This window comes from Macaca fascicularis, chromosome 7 (assembly GCF_037993035.2).
Source record: "Macaca fascicularis isolate 582-1 chromosome 7, T2T-MFA8v1.1".
Classification (NCBI taxonomy): Eukaryota; Metazoa; Chordata; class Mammalia; order Primates; family Cercopithecidae; genus Macaca; species Macaca fascicularis.
In genome coordinates, this window is record NC_088381.1 from 123,523,708 (window position 1) to 123,538,027 (window position 14,320).

The 14,320-nt window shown below is 35.7% G+C and overlaps 1 protein-coding gene across 16 annotated transcripts in view; it reads left to right on the forward strand.

The window, feature by feature from the left end:
• The window catches only part of KTN1 (kinectin 1), a 104,777-nt gene extending 92,265 nt beyond the window's left edge, over positions 1-12,512 (forward strand). For 9 of the 16 annotated variants that reach the window (XM_065548831.1, XM_065548836.1, XM_065548833.1 and 6 more), the window contains 7 exons: positions 286-357; positions 585-668; positions 828-911; positions 3,456-3,539; positions 5,974-6,066; positions 7,168-7,288; positions 12,031-12,512. In XM_065548831.1, the coding sequence (XP_065404903.1) occupies positions 286-357; positions 585-668; positions 828-911; positions 3,456-3,539; positions 5,974-6,066; positions 7,168-7,288; positions 12,031-12,035 (543 nt within the window). In that variant the 3' untranslated portion in view covers positions 12,036-12,512. The remainder of the gene's footprint in view (positions 1-285; positions 358-584; positions 669-827; positions 912-3,455; positions 3,540-5,973; positions 6,067-7,167; positions 7,289-12,030) is intronic. The other 7 variants (XR_012415813.1, XR_012415814.1, XM_065548834.1 and 4 more) reach the window with 1 other exon arrangement.
• Positions 12,513-14,320: the final 1,808 nt, after the last annotated feature.

Consider the following 14,320-nt stretch of genomic DNA (forward strand, 5'->3'; position numbering starts at 1 on the left):
TTTAATGCACTTGCAGAATAAATACAGCTGAATATCAGTTAATATTAATCAAAAATTAATCACTTTTAGCTGAGCTTAATATACAACTGGAGTAGGTTTTGACCACAATTTAAATTGAGTTCAATGTGACTCTCATGTTTAAGGTCTTTTAAAATTCAGTAAGACTTTAAATGAGATGCATTTCAAAACCTTGGAAGTGTCTTTTAATTTATTCAGAATTCTACAGGATAGAAACCGCTATATCCTTGGTGGTTTACTTGGCCATATAATTGTTTCACATTTCAGATGCAGTCATCATTTACATCTTCAGAACAAGAGCTAGAGCGATTAAGAAGAGAAAATAAGGATATTGAAAATGTATGTTATTTGATTGTTTTACTTATAACCTATAGATTTGTTTTTAGCATTAATGGTTGTCTGAAGATGTATGGTTTAAGATTAGTTTATAGTTATGCTCTTAATATCTTGGGTAGTGTTTGAGTTGATATAGTTTTATATTAATAAGTGTCATAACTTTGCCTTGTGGGGAAATATTATGAAAGGAAATTTTAAGTGTGTTAACTTTTCCTTTGTTGAATTGCTAGCTGAGAAGAGAACGAGAACATTTGGAAATGGAACTAGAGAAGGCAGAGATGGAACGATCTACCTATGTTACAGAAGTCAGAGAGGTACTTACAACAGAATCTTTTCAAACTTGCTTCACAATTCAGATTAAGTTTATAACAGTGATATTTCAGTATAAGTTGTTTGTGGCAGAGCTTCCGAGTAGAATACAAAACATGGGCTATCATAAGGAGATCAATCTTAAACTCTAAACTTCATTGCAGCTGAAAGATCTGTTGACTGAATTGCAGAAAAAACTTGATGATTCATATTCTGAAGCAGTAAGACAGAATGAAGAGCTAAATTTGGTAAGATGCTTGTCCTCCACTGGGTATCAAGTAGGCACTGAAAACACTTTGTTGACATGTGGAGAAACCATCAAAGCTTTTTTTTCTTTGCTAACATCTTTAGCTTGGCCTTTTTGTAAGTCTAAGATAATCTTCATATTCCGATGATTCCTAAGATTATCTTTCATTTCTTGACTCCTAAAATGATCCTTCTTTTCTTAGCTCTTAACAATGGCATGTTTGGCTTCCAGCTCTTTTTCAAAATTTTCCATGTTTTATAAATCCTGTTTTCTCAAACAGCAGTCTTTTCTGTGAATAAAGAAATGAAATAAAGGTTGGCTGAGTTACAAAGATTTTCTTCTCGGACTATCATAATTAATGGGGCCTTTTATTTTCTAACCTGGGAGAAGATTATATTGAAAGCCAAAGACACATATTCTTCATTCAAGGACAGTAATCCAGTTTCTAATTTTAACCTAGTCTCTCTATATATTACAAATATTAAAAAACATATTAAAGTCTTTATTATCAACATATTTCGAGCATGGTGATCCTGAAAGCATAGACTTTGAGATAAAGTTAGTTAAATGTCTTAAAACATATAGTACCCTGTATTCCTATTCTTAAGTTTTCTAAAAACTGTGCTGATTGTGACAGACTTAGCTATTAGACAAATATAGCTGTCTTGCTCTCTGTTTCAAACAATTGTTATGTCTTCCTTGTGAGTTAAAAATTGTTACAGCACAGGGATTAGTTTTTTTTTTTTTTGAGTACCTTAATAAACTCTCAGAAGATTACAGTAAGTTTTCTCCTTACCCAGAGTTCACCCTGCCCAGTTTGGAATTTTCTTTTTAGCATTACTCCATGTACCAAGAAAACTTTAACTCATTCTTTTGTGGTTGGTATCCTGTTATGGCAAAAATTTATGGGAATCAATTTTTAGAGCTGTATGAAATACAGGTTGTGTATCCTTTATCTGGAATGCTTGGAACCAGCAATTTTTGGGGAGAGTTTGGATTATTTGTATTATATGCTTGCTCTGTATGTGTCCCTTATCTGAAAATCCGAAATCTGAAATGCTCCAATGAACATTTCCTTTGAGTGTCATGTCAGTGCTTAAAAAGTTCAGGATTTTGGAGCATTTCAGAGTTTTTCAGATTAGGGATGTTCATACACACACAGCCCTATACACGCAGAGCCCTACACCTCTAATTTTTAAATCTTTGTTTTATTTACCAATGTTTTGCTTTAATTGAACTCATTCACACTGCATTGTGAGACTAGTTCTGTGCTATACATTGCACAGATTAAGACTGTGATATGTCATGACTATAAGTCCTCACCCTATAATATGTTTTTAAAAAATCATTTCTAACTAGTTGTTGGAGATTTTACTTATTAACTTTGTGCTTAGTGGCTGACTCAACAGTTACATGGTTACATCTCCACTCAGCTTAATACTTTATTTTGATTTTTTGTCACTCTAGTTCTGTCAGGAGATTATTTTGAGTGGTTGATACTTACTTTTTTCCCCTAGTCTTGAGTTTGGAATCTTTATTTTGATGTTTGTTTGCTCAGGATAACTGCTGCTACTTTTTGTGATAAAATAGCTTTGTTTACCTGTATGTACTTTATGTATTCTTCCACCAAAAGGTTCATTTGTCTGATGGAGAATATTAAAACTCAAAGTTATATAAAGGAGCAAAATTTATTTAGGTACTTACAGAGTTCCTCAGATAAAATTTCCAAGTGGAATTTCCCTCTGCCCCACTGCTGCCCCTTTTTAATTCTCCCTCCAATTTTAAATGTCACTGCCTTGTATTTCCACCTTTGGGCCTCCAGAACTGTTTCAAAAGTGCCCATGGGTGGGAAGCAAAAACAATTACCTTATGAGAATAAGTAGAAAGTTTTTTGGGAGCAATATAGTTCATTTTCCTTGCTCATATTTAATTGGAAAATCAGAGAAGTGGCATTATATATTTGCATTGGAGTTACAGAACTTTCTGTTTTGACAGATTGGTTATTCATAGGTGTATCGTAAGGCATTTCTTGATGGTATAATTTAGGCCAGTGTGGTCTTGTACTACCCCTTAGTGAAGCCTTAAATGATGGTCAGTATTTTGGGAGTTTTAATTTGATTGGATTTGTAGTCTTCTGTTCAATGTCTTTAAAAATATTATATAATTGACTCTTAACTGTATAGATTAAGAAAACCTTTAGAAACTAATGGGTAAAGTATCTGTTTGGTTTTTAATTTGGAATAATTTCAGTGACTGTAAATACCGATACCTTTAAAAGGCACTTTACTGGAATTTGATGGTTTTGTTTTTGCATTTGTGGTTTTCTACTCTAAACTAGTTCATTTCTGTGGCTTTTCTTATGTTTAGCTTTACAGATGGAAACCTCTACTGCTTAGCCTTTCTATACATCTGGTGCAGCATATTGGCTAATCCACTGTGCATAATAACTGTTAGCAATCCCATTCATTCTTCAGTCCTATAGGTATCAGCATAATCAAAGAATGATGCAAATTAAGTTAATTGTGATGTTCCTTTATTTTTACAGTTGAAGGCACAGTTAAATGAAACACTCACAAAACTTAGAACTGAACAAAATGAAAGACAGAAGGTAGCTGGTGATTTGCATAAGGTAGGCACTGTTTGTCCTAGAGATGTAGTATCATGAGCCTATGTTGTGTGTTGAATCTTAAGCAAAGTTATGCTGCTAATTCTGGGTTTGTTGTTTTGCATCATTATATTAACCTTTTATAAATTTAAGCTGCTTGTTATTAGTTACTATTTTGGAACGAAACTTTTTGGCTTGTTTTTCCAGGATTCTTAATTCACCTCATTATTTCATCACATTTCTATATTTAATTGCTTTATAAAGTACAGAGTAAAATTTAGTTGGAGTTATTAAAATTTGGCTGCATCCATATATTTTTTAAAATTGGGATTTGGCTGTGTATTCATTTACAAAGTATTTTTCTCTTGGTCTTTTGGATAAAACAAAGTTATAAATTTCTGTTTTTTTTTAAGAAGTTTTTCCTTCATTTATTTCTTCATACAAATATATTTTTCCTAATCTCAATGCAAATGAATGATTTTTAGGACTGCATTTCTTTGCATTGGCTTGACAGGTTATTTATAATTCTATTTTGAGATATTTTTAATGGTAGAATTCACATATGCTTATATCAAAGCTGTTTTAGAGCTATGATAGTGTTTATGGGATATATCATCATTAGCAAAACAAATGTCACTCTTTGGAATTGCAAGAACAAGAGGTACGCACATCTTAAATTTTGATAGTATAAAATGGAATCCCAGAAACCCAACAGTAATACTTTATACTGTTCCCAACATGGTATGAAGACATGTATTTCCCTATACCCTCACTAGTATTGGATATTGTCTAACGTTTAAATATTTGATATTCTAATAGATTTTAAAAGTTATCTCATTTTTAAAAATAATACTCCTTTTAAAGAGTTGAATTTTTTTTTGATTCTATATGCTTATAGTTTATAATTGTTATGTAAAAGTCTAGAAATCCACTAGTGTTTCAGATTATTTTAGTGTAGACAGAATGTGAATTTGGGTCTGTTTTAGAGGACAAATTTTCATGCTTACTGCACTGTCATGGTTGAGCAGTCAGTTTACTTTGATACATGATTTTAATTTTTGACCTCTGGATCAAAATAAAAAACATGCAATTTAGCCTAGCAATGTAGTTTCCTAGAAAGTACTTTAAAAATACTAAACAAGTGCTTAAAGTTACAGATATACCATCTTATTTACTTACATACCATCTTATGGCAATGATAGGTGACAATTAACTGTCCCATACCTATACAGTAGAAATATTGTGCAACATTTGATTGGAAATACACATAAATATTTGACTAAAAAAAGTTAATAATGGCTGGGTGTGGTGGCTCACGCCTGTAATCCCAGCACTTTGGGAGGCCGAGATGGGCGTATCACCTGAGGTCAGGAGTTCAAGACCAGCCTGGCCAACAGGGTGAAACCTCTCCATCTCTACTAAAAATACAAAAATTAGCCAGGAGTGGTGGTGCACACCTGCAGTCTCAGCTACTCAGGAGGCTGAGGCAGGAGAATCTCTTGAACCCGGGAGGCAGAGGTTGCAGCGAGCCGAGATTGCACCACTGCACTCTAGCCTAGGCGACAGAGCAAGACTCTGTCTTTAAAAAAAAAAAAAAAAAAAAAAAAAAAGGTTAATAACATACTTTTTAAAACAGGTAAGTATAAAGCAGTATGTATGTTAAAGCTCATTTATGTAATATTTTCTATAAGCACATAATATGTAGAGAGGGATCTAAACTAGGGGTGGACAAATCCCAAAGCTTTTTTAGGGTTTGTGGGTCACACGTGATCTCTTTAGAATATTTTTGTCTCTTTTTTAACATAACCCTTTATTTTATTTTTTTTGAGATGGAGTTTCGCTCTTGTTGCCCAGCTTGGAGTGCAATGGCACTATCTTGGCTCACTGCCACCTCCGCCTCCCAGGTTCAATCGGTTCTCCTGCCTCAGCCTCCCTAGTAACTGGGATTACAGGCATGTTCCACCACACCCAGCTAATTTTGTATTTTTAGTAGAGATGGGATTTCTCCATGTTGGTCAGGCTGGTCTGGAACTCCCAACCTCAGGTGATCCACTCGCCTCGGCCTCCCAAAGTGCTAGGATTACAGGCGTGAGCCACCGCGCCCCACAGCATAACCCTTTAAAAAGTAAAAAACGTTCTTAGCCTGTGTTCTGTACAAAAACAGGCTTTGGGCCAGATTTGGCTAACCTTTAATCTAGATTAATACTAACCTAAATATCAACTATGGTTATCTCTGTTTTTAAATTTCTTTATATAGTTTCTATATTACTTAAGCTTTTAAAAGCAGTGAACATATATTCTTATAATCTGGTGGGGGGTGAAGCTATTTTCATTTTGGAGGGAAAAACCTTATCGTTTGAGAGGAGCTTTTATCTTCTACAAAGTGAATAAAATTATTCATTTTTTATGTATTTATCAACTGTATTATTTAGTACCTACCATATTGCTTTCCTTATAGGCTCAACAGTCACTGGAGCTTATCCAGTCAAAAATAGTAAAAGCTGCTGGAGACATTACTGTTATTGAAAATAGTGATGTTTCCCCAGAAACGGTATGTATTTTCTTCATCCCCAGATCTCTGAGCTAGTTACCTTGTGACCTGTGTGAAGACCAAAAATGTATAAGGTCCGTCTCCTAAAGTCATCTTTCTTGAAAATATCCTGTCCCTAAAATGTAGTGATGTTTGATCTCATTTTTGCTTAGTGAGGTATGTTAATTTTAAGGTTTGTGTTGAGAGGTATGGAGCAGGGGTCCCCAATCCCTGGACTGTGGACAGGTAACAGTCAGTGGCTTGTTAGGAACCAGGCCACACAGCAGGAGATGAGTGGTGGGTGAATGAGCATTACTGCCTGAGCTCTGCCTCCTGTCAGATCAGCGGCAGCGTTAGGTTCTCATAGGAGTGCAAACCCTATTGTGAACTGCATGCTCCTTATGAGAATCTAATGCCTGATGATGTGAGGTAGAACAGTTTCATCCCGAAACCATCCTCCCTCACCCATCTGTGGAAAAATTGTCTTTCACAAAACTGGTCCCTGGTGCCAAAAAGGTTGGGTGTCACTGGCTTAAAGTATATACTCTGGAGCTAGACTGCCTACGTTTGAATCCTGGCTCTGCCACTTAGTAGCTATGTGAATTTGGGCAAATCTTTAGCCACTCTGTGCTTTAGTTGCCCCATCTGTAAAAGGCAATGATAATAGTACCTATCCTGTAGGGTTTTTGAAAGAAGTAAATGAGTTAATACATAAAAACACTTAAAATAGTACTTACAACAGTGCCTGGCACTTACTTAGTAAGAGCTCAGTATATATTAACTTTTTTTACTGTTTGGAGTGTGCTTTCTTTTGTGGGGCAAATTTTTTCTCTGAAAGAAAAAATGGATATGTTTCTGATAGTCATAGATTCTAGATTTTTTTTTCTTTTGTGGCCAAGTGACAACATTTGTAACGCAGTTTTCTTTGGTGCCAACTAGTTTGCACCACTAGTTAGCAAACAGTATTTCTCTGTGTGTTTTTTGCTGTTGTTGATTTTCGTGTAATTGTTCAGATTTTTATGTGTTTGTATTTAAATCAGCAATATAACATTTTCTGTTGTTTGGTTGTACATTTCTTTTCCTTGTGTATGGAGTTTATCATCACTTCCATCTTCTTTTCAGGAGTCTTCTGAGAAGGAGACAATGTCTGTAAGTCTAAATCAGACTGTAACACAGTTACAGCAATTGCTTCAGGCAGTAAACCAACAGCTCACAAAGGAGAAAGAGCACTACCAGGTGTTAGGTAAGGACAACTGAAATATTGTTGTCTATGGGTAATTGACATTAGGTGTATATGTAATGTATATTTACATAAATAAAGGAAACTCACTTCACTAGAGGAAATATTTCTTCTTTATCTGTCTCAGAACTTCCAGATGATAGCCTTTAGCTTTCTTGGAGCTTTAGTTCTATTTTGTGCATATTTTGAAGGTCTTGTAGCTTGGAGGGGTTATCTTTGCCTCCGTTGACCTTTGTATCAAACAGATTCTCTTGTAACTTGGCTGCCTGGGTTTGTGTTTGTTGCCTTAATACCTGCAACTGCTTCGGTAGTTGATTCTGTCTGTGACCTTTTCTCCCCTCTCCCTTCCTTCTTCCTTTTCTCCCTCCCAAAATAAAATGACCATAACATTTTAACTGAGGTAAGATTGCTGAACTGAAAGTAAAGTCACCACATTTTCTTAAAATTGAAAGCTGATTTTTATTTAAGTTTGCTTTTGTTAGGTAATCTAAGAAATTCATTCATTAGCTCCTGAAGTGAGATTTTTACTTGAGGATAAGTAAACCCGTAATTAACCAAGTCATGTTATGAGCTTTTATTGTCTATATTACCTTGGAAGGGTCAGGTTTGGTAGCATTTTAAAATGACTTGTATTCTAGCTGGTGAGTGCAGTTTTTGTTTTTCTGGTTGTAGGTTTTTTTTTTTTCCCCCCCCAGTTGCTACCTGGATTTTACCTGTTTTATGAATAACTGAAGTCACACTGCCTAGAGCGTAATTAGAGTATTCAGATATGCACTGAATAGTTCAGATATTCTTCTTTTGAAGCTATTTTCTCTAAAATAATCCTGATATCCTGGAGACCCTGAGGGGCAACTCATCACTAAATTATCCCTTTCAGAACCTCTGATAATACTGTGTTGGGCTAGACAAGGCCTCAGGGAGAGCTTAGGTGTCCTGGAAAAGTTGGGATGGACTTCCATTTTGATGTTACAGGAGCATTTTGTCTCACTTTAGAGTGATCATCCTCTGGCCTACCTTGACACATGCTCTCCTTCAAAATGCTAATTCAGGTCAGTTATTTCACACATGACTTTCCATATAATAAGCCCAACATATCAGCAAAAGTAATTAAGCTTCATCCCAAATCTTTTATCCTTGGTAAGCTGACTTCTCCAGCTTCCCAGTGTAAAAATTCTGCCGCATTTCCTCACTTTTCCAAATTAGGAAATAACCTTGCTTCCTAGGGAAACTGTTCCATCTCTCCTTCCCAGGACTTCAGCCTTATTCTTTCCACTGGCTCCCTCTGTTCAGTCTTGAAAACATGCCCAGATGGCTTATTTTAACCTTGTACTTCCTTCAGATTACCACCCTTATTTTTGACTTTTTTACTATTTAGTATTCTTAAGAAAATACTCTCTTAGTATCTACTTATTTATTGTTATTGATTACTTTTATCTGCTCTAGAATGGCTTTTCTTCCTGCTATTCCAATGAAATCATTTTTGCAAAAATCATTAGTGATCACTAATTGCTAGATCCAATATAGGCCCTTCTTTTGCATATGATAAGATACTGAAAGTACTTATGAAATATGTCAAAAATGCTGACGTTAGACCTTTGTGTTATAAGGGAAGGGTTTCATTTCTAGAGAGCTTAAACAATGAAAAGATTGCCTATTATCCTTGCTTTTAGACCTAAGCAATATTCTCTCTTCAGCATCTCATAGGTGTTCTTTAATGTTTTCCTTTTCTTCCTAAATACATAGTCTACTCATTTTAAGTCTTAGGAACTATTTTTGGCTTGTCTGTTGCCACATTTGTTTTAATTGTATTACATTTGAGACTTATATGAGTCATTGATATTAACACTTTTTCTTCTTGATTTAGAAAATTGTAGTAATTTATTAAAATATATCTGTATACCCTCACAACACAGTTGGCAGGCAGCTCCCCTAAGTGATAGTGCAACATTCTTTTGTCAACTGATAAACATAAGTCCAGGTTTGGCAAGTGGGTGGTTGACAGTATTATATCATGAATGATAGGCTGGATTGTTATGAAAATAGAGGCCCACCAGGCACTCTTTTTTTTTTTTTTTTTTTTTTTGAGACGGAGTCTCACTCTGTAGCCCAGGCTGGAGTGCAGTGGCCGGATCTCAGCTCACTGCAAGCTCCGCCTCCCGGGTCCACGCCATTCTCTTGCCTCAGCCTCCTGAGTAGCTGGGACTACAGGCGCCTGCCACCTCGCCCGGCTAGTTTTTTTTGTATTTTTTAGTACAGACGGGGTTTCACCGTGTTAGCCAGGATGGTCTCGATCTCCTGACCTCGTGATCCGCCCGTCTCAGCCTCCCAAACTGCTGGGATTACAGGCTTGAGCCACCGCGCCCGGCTGACACCAGGCACTCTTGAACTTCATTCCTTAGGCTCTACCTGGCATTGACGTTGATAATTCTTACTTATGTACTTATGTTTTGGTTCCAATAGCTCTTCTTTATGCCCTTTAAATGTTTGTGTTACCCTCAGGTTTTTATCCTTAGCTATCATTTTTGCTACATATATTCTCCCTCCTGTGTACTCTATTTAAACTGACACGAGATAATTAAATTGAAAATGCACATTTCTTAATCATTGGAATGTAGGTAGTAGGTTAATATATCTGATGTCAAGAAACCTTTAAAAATATACACAAGTACATATGAATTGTTTATGATAATGCTGCACATATTTCAATAAAGGGAGAGTTGTTTTTAAAAACAAATATGTAAGAGATAATATGCAGTAATATGGTTTTTCTAAAACCTGATACATAATACTTAGCGTTTCTTAGAGCTGTAGGGGTAGGTGTATTTAACTGATATCTTTAATTTGTGAAAACTTTTCTTTTGGAAATTTTTTTTCCCATTGCCTATTTTTCCTCCCCACCCCCCCCCAATCAAAAAAAGAAAAGGCTACCATTCTCCTCTTTCCATTTGGGGGGAGTGGGAGATTGATTAAGATACCTTTTATATGAATTGACAGTATTGGCATTTTATAATATACTTTTTTGTTCCCAGATATCTCCTCTTTTTGTTTCACATTTGCCTGGTTTCTAAGTATTCTAGGTGTGTTTCTAACCAAATGAGAAAACTTTATTATCCCAGGTTACCTTATCTTGGAACCAGTTTGTAGAATCCTGTTGAGGGAGGATGATAATTTAAATAGCTGATACTTCATGAGTATGTCTGTAAGCATAAGCATGCTTCCAGCATGTAGCAACTCGTTTAACTTCACAACCACCCTGTGTGTTAGGTAGGTAGGTATTATTATTCCCATGTTACAACAGACCCAAAGAGATTCTATAACTTGTCCATGGTCATACAGCTAATAAATGGATAAGCTGGGGTTTAAATCAAGGTAGTTTGGGCACAGGGCTTGTGTTCTTAATCAGTGCTTTTCTTCTCCCTAATTCAGGCACTGTGTTCCCTGATCCCTTTTGTCACTGTTTTCTTTTCTCCTCATTTTGTCTTTTTTTTTTGGCCAGCCTCTTACAAGTTTTGTCAGTCGATTCTGACTTTTTCCTAAAGTTGATATTTGATTTATCAGTAGTGTATTGGAGAGGCTTACAGTATTATCCAGAAGAAATGGAGGTGAAGCTCTGTGTGTGCTCTCTGTACTCCCTGTAGCAAGTAGATTCTTATGTGATTCAGTCATCTGTTGTTTCTGAAAGAAAAAGTCCTTTCATAGTGCTCCTGAAATACAAGAGTTAATGCTGTGGAGAAAAACTTATCTTATTTCTACACTGAACCTTGGCTATCATACGGATCAGGTTTTCATTTTCAGTAATATGTTTACATAGCACTTTAGAGTTTAATGTCCTAGTGATCTTTTTAGACTTTCTGATCAACTGTTAATAGCCAGGGATAACTTTGCTTTTTAATTTTCCAATTGCTTCTTTCCTCCAAACTTTTTATTTTGAAAAATTTCACACATAAAGTTGAAAGAATAGTACAGCACCCGTAAATCCTCCAGCTGCTTCATCTCTTTCTATACGTCTACATATTTTGTTGTTGTTAAACTAATTGAAAGTAAGTTTTAGTCATTATGACATTTTATCTCTAAGTACTTTAGCACGCATCTCCGAAAACAAGACATTGTTTTACCAATCAGTGGTACCATTATTACATCCAAAAAGAGGAAACAGTAGTTACGTACTATCCAATATTAAACTTTTATTCACATTTTGTCAGTTGTACCCAATATAGCTTTTTAACTATTTTCCCCGAACTAGAATCCAAGGCAAAATTTAACATGTTGTGTTTGGTTAAGTCCTCTTAGTCTCTGATGGCTTTTGAAGTTTAATTTCTGTAGTCATCTGACTTAGAAAACTTCGTATGACTTAAAAAAAAAAAAAAAAAGGTATGTCTGCTCTTTTAAATTATTTATTCACTGGGGTAAGATTGTATTCAACCTCTTTTCAGTGCTACTCAATCACTTTAGCTTTACATTCTCTTAGTAGGACTAATAAAAATGGATTACCAGTGTTGTTCTCTTAAATGTTTTCTAACATAATTTGGCTCACATTTAAAAATACCTACCTAAAAGCTTGTTTCCTTTGAATCCTGAGAGTTTTCTCATTTTGATTACCATTAGTGTGAATTGCTTTGAGCCTAGTTCAAAGGGCCATGCTAGATCAAATGGAATAATGTACTTTTGGTGTTTGACAGATGTCTTCTGATTGCCTTCTGTTGCTTTGTTTTAAAGTGAAATTCATTCTTTCTGATCTTTTACAGAGTGAAGTAATTGGCAAACTGTTCATTTGAGGATAAAAAAGGCATTGTATTATATTTTGCCAAATTAAAGCCTTATTTATGTTTTCACCCTTTCTACTTTGTCAGAAACACTGAACAGAGTTTTGTCTTTTCTAATCCTTGTTAGACTACTGATTTAAAGAAAGAAAAAAAAAAGCCAACTCTGTAGACACCTTCAGAGTTTAGTTTTATAATAAAAACTGTTTGAATAATTAGACCTTTACATTCCTGAAGATAAACATGTAATCTTTTATCTTATTTTGCTCAATAAAATTGTTCAGAAGATCAAAGTGGTAAAGACAATGTAAAATTTAACATTTTAATACTGATGTTGTACACTGTTTTACTTAACATTTTGGGAAGTAACTGCCTCTGACTTCAACTCAAGAAAACACTTTTTTTGTTGCTAATGTAATCGGTTTTTGTAATGGCGTCAGCAAATAAAAGGATGCTTATTATTCAAACTTGACTTGTTCTAATTTTTATTGAGCTTTAACAATTTCATTAGTAGTACAGAACATTATAATTTAGAATACAGCTATTAATTGCAACTATTCAACAAGGTAGGTTTATGTAGCTTCTATAACCTTTCTAACTGGTGCTCTGGGTCCTCTTCAGTTTGGTCCAATGTAAAGTGCCCAGGAGTGCTGGGATTTCAGAAAGGACAGAGCAAGCATTTAGGATTTCAGACTTACCACCCACATTTCAGGTAGAGAAGCTCTATTTTTACCATTTCTATAATTTTTTTTGAAGTAATAATAATTAACTTTTAGTTTTCTTTTTCAGGCACTGTTACACTGTTTAGATGTGTTACCTTTTTTGTTGAAAGTTTCGTCGTCGTCATTGTTTTTTGATAGAGTCTCACTCTGTTGTCTAGGCAGGAGTGCAGTGGCGTGATCTGGACTAACTGCAACTTCCACCTCCCAGATTCAAGAGATTCTCATGTAGCTGGGATTACAGGTGTGCGCCACCATGCCTGGCTAATTTTTGTAGTTTTAGTAGAGAGGGGGTTTCACCATGTTGGCCAGGCTGGTCTTGAACTGCTGACCTCAGGTGATCCACCCATCTTGGCTTCCCAAAGGGCTGGGATTACAGGTGTGAGCCACTGTGTCTGGCTGATGAAAGTTTTTTTAATAATTGGTTAAAAACACTTCAGATGCTAAATAACTACTGAGAAATACTTTGTGCCATTCAGTACTAAAGTACCCATTAGGCTGCACTGTGGTCATCTGGTTATTTTTGTGCACGTAACAGTCATGCTTCTGTCATGGGGCCTTTGCATTTACTGTTCTCTGGGCTTGGAACTCTCCTCTGGTATGTCAGCTTTGGCTTGCTCCTTCACTATGTTGAAATCTGCTTAAATGTCACCGTTCTCATTAAGTCTTTCCTGACTATCTACTATCCTTCCTGCCCTCCCTATTCTACCTTATTGTCTGTCATACTTGATATCTACTCCCCTTGCTCCCATCAGTAAGGAAGCTCCACAAGGGCAGGAAATATCTCTTTGGTTCATTGCTGTATCTGTAGCCTGAGACAGTGCCGGATACTTCATTGTGCTCAACTATTTAAATGAATGAATGGATAAAATTCATTTTTGGAGATTGAAGATTATCTAAAGTGGTGTTTCCTAACACTGCACATACAGTATTTCTAAGGCATATAGAAATCAACTGAAGTGACTTCTTAGGGCCAGTGAGGACTGGTGTGGGGATTCACATTACCTTTTGCTACCTTTGCTGCTTTCAGCAAATCATTAGGAAATTGATCTGAAGGTCAGATATCATATCAGCCTCTTAACTTTGTCGTTTGCCATTGCCTAAAGGTGCTCATGTTGCTGCCACCTGTAACAAATTCTGCCTTCCAAGTTATGGTGTCTTCTTACTACTCTTTCTCTCTTCAGAGCTAAGTTCCTCAGAAGAATTGTATAATTCTATTTTTTTTCAACCTCTCTGTATGTTTTAATTTAAAAAAATAAATGTCAAAGGACTCTGGGGACACAGTCCAGTCTCCTGTCAGTTTGTATCCCTTCCCTCAACATCTCAACCTTACAGTCATTCATCTTTTGCCTCTGATGTAGCAGGAAGTTCACAACATTGCCTTTTCTAACTTGACAGCTCTAATTGTTAATGGTTCTTGTATGACATTAAAAGTTGTGTCCCTGATACTTGCATCAATCTGTCCTTTCTTACTACAGAATCACATAGGAAAAAGCTTATCACACTCTCAGTGATTGTTCAGATATGCAAAGATAATTCTGTGCTCTACGTTCATT